The 6,043-nt window shown below is 34.4% G+C and overlaps 1 protein-coding gene across 2 annotated transcripts; it reads right to left on the reverse strand.

Annotated features, from left to right (window-relative positions):
* Window positions 1-358: 358 nt before the first annotated feature.
* Window positions 359-4,242, reverse strand: manea (mannosidase, endo-alpha). 2 transcript variants are annotated; one of them, XM_084097673.1, is made up of 5 exons: window positions 4,124-4,242; window positions 2,983-3,586; window positions 2,789-2,898; window positions 2,618-2,694; window positions 359-1,181 (listed from the first exon to the last, which is right to left on the reverse strand). In XM_084097673.1, exons 2-5 carry the CDS (start codon window positions 3,479-3,481, stop codon window positions 545-547), a joined length of 1,323 nt encoding a protein of 440 aa, XP_083953799.1. In that variant the 5' UTR covers window positions 3,482-3,586; window positions 4,124-4,242; the 3' UTR covers window positions 359-544. The 2 variants fall into 2 exon arrangements, with proteins under 2 accessions (XP_083953799.1, XP_083953800.1); XM_084097674.1 differs by having other exon boundaries at window positions 2,983-3,589; window positions 4,124-4,234.
* Between the last annotated feature and the right edge of the window lie 1,801 nt (window positions 4,243-6,043).

A 6,043-nucleotide genomic window follows, 5' to 3' on the forward strand; every position in this document is an offset into this window, starting at 1 on the left:
TATGAAAATGAGCAACACTTATTTTATTTTAAATTTATTGTTCATTTAATAACTTTCATTTATATAATAATAAATTAATCAATTCATTGCAATGCCATGACAACCATAGGTAATTATTTTGGTCACGCTTTATATTAGGTGTGTTTAATGCACTTACGTTAAATTTAAAGCATTTGACGGTGTACACACACTTATTGGGTTGTTCTGAGAAAGACGGTCATAGAACTCATTTAAAATGCATATTTCCAAATAAATGTAATCCATTTCAATTTTAAGCTGAGTACAGAGTGGTTAAGAACGTCTAGTATAAAGCAGGACTGTTATTTACAGCCTCCAAGCAGAATATCTCTGATTCCAATTTGTCATTAATATTTGATGAGTTTAATCAGTCAAGTTGGCATATAGAGTGGTAAAAGGCATACAAGTAAAACACACTGTACAACTCAAACAGAACAAAATTAAACAAACCATGGCCTTAGTAAGCACTACTTCTTACGGCAATACTTGCTTTTTCAGGATTAACTATGAAGTAAATAACTTATTTTTACTCCAGCCATTTCTTCTGCTCCTCGCTGAATTTTTTTGCCCATTTTTGTGTTAACTCTAAATAGACTGTAGGTTTATGAGGAAGGTAGTCAAGATACACAGTTTTACCCCATGTCTTGGGGATGGCCTTTTCAATTTGCGTTCCTTCATGCCATTCATTGAAAGAAGTTATAGAGATGATCTGTGGCCTTGCCTCCACAGCCGCATTAAAAGCGTTCTCATAATACTTCCCATTAATGCGGTTCCTTGTATTCTGGGAGTTCCAAGGCCTTATGCTGGTGTCGATATAACCCGGCCCTATACTTGGAATGAATACCAAGTCATTATAATCACAGAAGGTTTTGATGGATCTCCAGTTGTGATGTGAGGAACCATACGTAAAGCCATTGGTTGCAAAATACGTGTAGAGTCCATCAAATCCAGCAGTCTGTATGTCCTTCTTATGCTTTTCTTCCACAAGAAGAGCAATGAAGATGCCATCATACGGTGTGTCCCTAATGGTCGATATACCATTCGGCTTAAGCAGTTCTGCCCAAACATCTGGAGTTTGTAAGTAGGAGTCATATACATAATACAGTGGAAGAAATTTGCCAGCGCTTGTTTTGTATCTATAAAAAGCAGGATGGTTTCCATACCTGTAAAATGCAATATATAAGTGTTATTAAACAAAAATCTGTACATTGATCATTCATCAATGATAGAATAACTACATATTATTAAAATTTAACTACAGAATTAGAGATTAATATCATTGCTTTTCTTATGGACAAAATAGCAAAAACAATCGTTCTACTTTAAAGTCAGCATGCAACGGAAGTTGTGATGGCCTTTTCTTCCTTATTGTGATATCCGAGTGAAACGGCTTAATGAAAAAGAAAAATTGTAGAGTGGGACTCCATCGGGAATTGATTGGGTCATTGGATAGTTGTGGTTTGCTATTGCTGTGATGTTATATGAGTGACAGGTTGTCCCACCCTTGCACCAAAAAAGTCGTAGATCGAAAACTCAGCACGACACAGGGAACGCATTAAAAATGATCCGGCTACAAGATAAGCATCTTGCAACTATAGGTGTTTCATTAAAGTTGCTATACATTTAATGTTTTAAACATTTTGATGAATGCATTTTTTATAGTTTAATTTAAAATTCTCAACTGACTTCAATATAAAACAATCTATTGCACTGTAGCCTATTCCAGTTCTTACTTTCTCAATGTGATGTCACATATTATTTATTCAGTTTTTGATCAATTTACTTCAAAAATTGACTTTTAATTGAAACACTTGTATTTGTATTTTACTTTTTATATGTAACTGATTTAAAAAAAATAATTTAAAAAAATCCAGTATTCAGCATATTCCCTGTGAAGAACTGGTATAGTATATCAGGTGTTACAACCATGTAAATTCTTGATTTAAACCAACACATTATAGGTCAAAGTGAACAAAGGGTTCAAAACTAGATTGTGAATAGTTTTTGTACTGAATGCATTTACTGATATCCTTGTATGATAATTTGTCTGTCTTTAAAAGTAAAATAGGATGCTAAAGATACTAAATACCTGGCCACTAGAGTGCAATAATAATTCATTAATAAATAAAATACACAGCCACAAGATCATAATGTGTTAGGCAGTGTAACCACTCTGTTTTTGTTTTTTTTGTTTTTTGTTGCCAAGATTTCATTAATAAAATTACTTAGGAATATATTTACAAATATGTTTTTTACCACCTGACAAAAAAAGTCAAAAAATGAATTTAAACACTTTGAAATGTTATTTTACACTTAAAACTTGTTTAAACACATTGTTCCGAACTCAAATATATACATTACATCAATTTTGATATAATATGTTTTAATGAATTACACATTTTTTGAAGCTTTATTTGTCATTGACCCAAATGTAAAAATGTATATTAATCTAGATTTATAAATGTTACTAAAGTATTTTCATTGTAAGCTGATATTCAATACATTTAACTAATGTTAAGAAATTAAAAATGCTCTTTTTATAAATGTTTTTTTAAAAGTAAATTAATAGTGAGAGCTGTATAAAAGACATCAAACGTACCTCTCCACAATATATTTAATATTTTCACGCATATTAGCATCATCTCGTCCTTTATATGGTTCAATGTGAAACACAACCTGTTAGGGACACACAAAAAAATGCATTAGACACAAAAGCAAAAGCAAGACTATGAAAAGCAAGACTTCAAACCTTCATCTGTATCTACAACACCTTCAACTGATATTTGTCAGCTGCATCCAGAATCAAAGGCAGCAAGTTATCAATTTCTTCACCATTGTCGTCGTTCATACTACGTGGATACCACGAAACCGCTAGAACACCTGAAATAAGCAAAGCATATTCAGTAGATGGATGGAGCAACTGTAATAAGTAATCATAATATACATTTCAAAGAGGCTTCTCACCAACAGCAGCTGTTCGGAGCTGTCGCATGTGTTCCTCTAAAACTGATGGGTCTCTGGAGCTGTACGGACCCAGTGCAGGGTAGAAATTTGCCCCGATGTCATTAGGAGGCTGGTGTTGTCCTGTGGGATAACCCGAGGCCACTTTGGGGTCCCAGTGTGGTAAGAGTTGATGATCCCAGTGAACAAACTTTCCATCAAACTGAGGGTTCCCATACCATACATAGTAGAAAGCGTGCACATTGTAATTTGGTTCAGGGAAATCTTGCATTTTGTTCAGGCTATCGGGTTTCTCTGCCTGTATCATCTGCGCAGGTTTAGCGGATACAACAACCTTGGTATCTTTTTCCATTTCTCTTGGAGGTGGAATAAGTCTTAATGTAAACTGACTGCCAAAATTGTTATCCTCAGGGCTCAGAGACTTTAAGATAACTGTTATAAGAAACACGACCAAAGCTAAAGCGATAAGTGCACAACATGATTTACGCCTAAACCGTGCCATTACCCTGGAGGTCGGTTAAAGTCCATTCCCCCGAAGATGTTCAGTCAATGGTGAAACAAATACGTTAAGTTAAACTTTCAAGGTTCATTCTTCATCTTTAAGCTTCTGCTGGGAAAAGTAAAAATAAAAATTAAAAATATGTTTTTATTTATTTAAATCATTATAAATAAATAATTAAATAAAATTATTATATTAATAAATAAATACATAACTTTAAATTAAACTCAGTCTGTAATAAGGCAGTAGGTCATATCAAGGCATCTTGTACACTTAATTGCACAACTTACTTTGACTATACTATAATCATTAACTTTTTAAACTACGCAGATAGACGGGGAATGTTTTGTCTATTAATTTATAGGTCATTCCTACATTGATTTGATGTAACAGCATTTGTGAAAATCATGTATTCATTTAAACGTACTGCAGACAATATTAGTATGCTGAAAATGCATGGACATTATTGCTTTTAAATGGTTAGAACCTATTATACCTAACACTGCAACCAGTGAAGACAAAATATATTAGAAAGCAGCTATATGGTACATTTATTTCACCCTGGCACATGTGTAACTAAGACTGAAACACACAATCACATGTTTTATAATAATTACATTTTGAAAATATGCAGCGTCATCATACCTCTCTTGACAGATATCAAACGACACATCTTGTGAGCAGAGCATATCTAACGCTTTAATCTAACGCAGAAGTATCAGTGAACAGTATTTTCTTCTGTCCTGTTTTTTCGGCAAATGTAGATACATGCGAGTTATACTGCAATCTACTGGACGGGAGATGAATTTATGACTCCTACTCGTAGACTGTAAAAGCTCCTACTATGGGAGAAGGCTAAACTCATGAATAATAATTAGCTAGCGTTCACGTTCCTTGGCGAAAGGCCAGTCACGATGCCTGATTAATATTCATGAGCTAAGTCTTCTCCATAGTAGCATTCGTAAATTCGTTGGCCGGAGAGCTGTGAAAATCAACCCGGATTGCGATGGCAGCTGTTAGACGGAGGCTGATAGTATTTCATCGTCTCACTCACTCGCTGTCTGTTTCAGTTTGGATCAGCTAAGTTCAAATTTCCTTTCCTCTGCCGGTGTTTCGCGTTTTCAAAATAAAAAAGTCCTTTTGCAGCTTAAAAAGTAATATGGATGTATTATTCACGTAGTGAATAATTGGGTTTACAAATGTATATAGTAATAAAGGGTTGTGGTTTTAAACAGAAGATTTTTTTTATTTATTGATATTTTGGTTTGAAATTTCAAGCTAATCGCATTTTCAATCGTAGCCATGAGGGGGCGCTGTTTGCATTAAAATAAAGTGAGTAAACGAGAGTAACGACGAGGCTCCATTCTTAATTTTAAAAATTAAAATTCTGTCATCATTTACTCACCCTCAAGTTGTTTCAAGCCTGTATGAGTTTCTTTCTTCTGTTGTTAAGAAATGGCTTAACGCCAACTGTCTGGTTACCAACATTCTTTACAATATCTCATAAACTAATACAGGTTTGGATGAGGATGAGTAAAATGCTGACAGAAATTTCATTTTTTGGTGAATTTTCACAATATTGCATCAGTTGAATAAAATAAAATGTGGGTCTGGGTCTACACAATTCAAATTAAAGCCACAATACATTCATTCACAATTTCCACTTTTAAATCTAGCTTATTGGATGTAGATTTTAGACTGTATATATTTTCCAACATCAATACTGAGCTGCTGTAGAAATCACAATCAATCCCTGGTGTTTGAAATGACTTCAGTGACTCAAACAAAGCTAGAAAGCAATCATTTCCCAAGTGTACCATGCACACTATGACAGGTTCCACTGATGCTTTGTGAGGATGGATGCAGAGCTGAGGCATGTTTCGCATCTTAAGGTCTTCATTTTCCGTGATAAAGAGGACTTTGATGTCAGTGCCACTCTGCGCCTTTGAGAATCTGTCACAGTTATTTTTGAACCTAACAGTGAAATTATGGCTCGTTTGGATCAGAATCAAAGGAGAAGCAAGAGCCGTCTGCAACAACCAGATAATTCATATAATTGCTTGCCAGCTCCTTTGGGGTACAGTGAGATTAAGTGCTGTTATGCTTACTCTTGCTCTAATCTAAATACAACCACCATACAAATTGACTATTTAAATAACCTGAACTGTGGTTGCAATTCAACTTTCACAATTTTTGTTACCATAATAGGCTAATAGACTGTTACAATTGTACTTTCTTTAAAAACGTGAATACAATGTTATTGTCTCAGAATGAGTGCATGTGGTTCAACATACAGGTAATAATGATTTATCAGGCTACTGCGACAATACACAATAAGTTGCAAATATATATATATATATATATTAAAGGAAGTCACAATATAAAGTGTTTTAAGTCAATGCTGCCTGCATGAGGTGTCAAAATCCCATTATCTGTGAAATCATTAGCTCGCCGAATGCGTTATACACCTATCCGCAGTATATGTGGCACTTCAGAGGGTGATTAGTTTACAGGTATGATGTGAAGATGTTAGTTAGATTCACAAATTGTAGAAAAACTGAATGG

Source organism: Abramis brama (genome assembly GCF_963993115.1).
Source record: "Abramis brama genome assembly, chromosome: 21".
Lineage (NCBI taxonomy): Eukaryota > Metazoa > Chordata > Actinopteri > Cypriniformes > Leuciscidae > Abramis > Abramis brama.

Bases quoted from the DNA above. Each gene is read 5' to 3' on its own strand.
- manea (XM_084097673.1), bottom strand. From the start codon at position 3,481: ATGGCACGGTTTAGGCGTAAATCATGTTGTGCACTTATCGCTTTAGCT. The intron at 2,899-2,982 runs GTGAGAAGCCTC...TGCTTATTTCAG, and splicing joins GCTCCGAACAGCTGCTGTTG to GTGTTCTAGCGGTTTCGTGG. The intron at 1,182-2,617 runs GTACGTTTGATG...TGCATTTTACAG, and splicing joins ATTAAATATATTGTGGAGAG to GTATGGAAACCATCCTGCTT.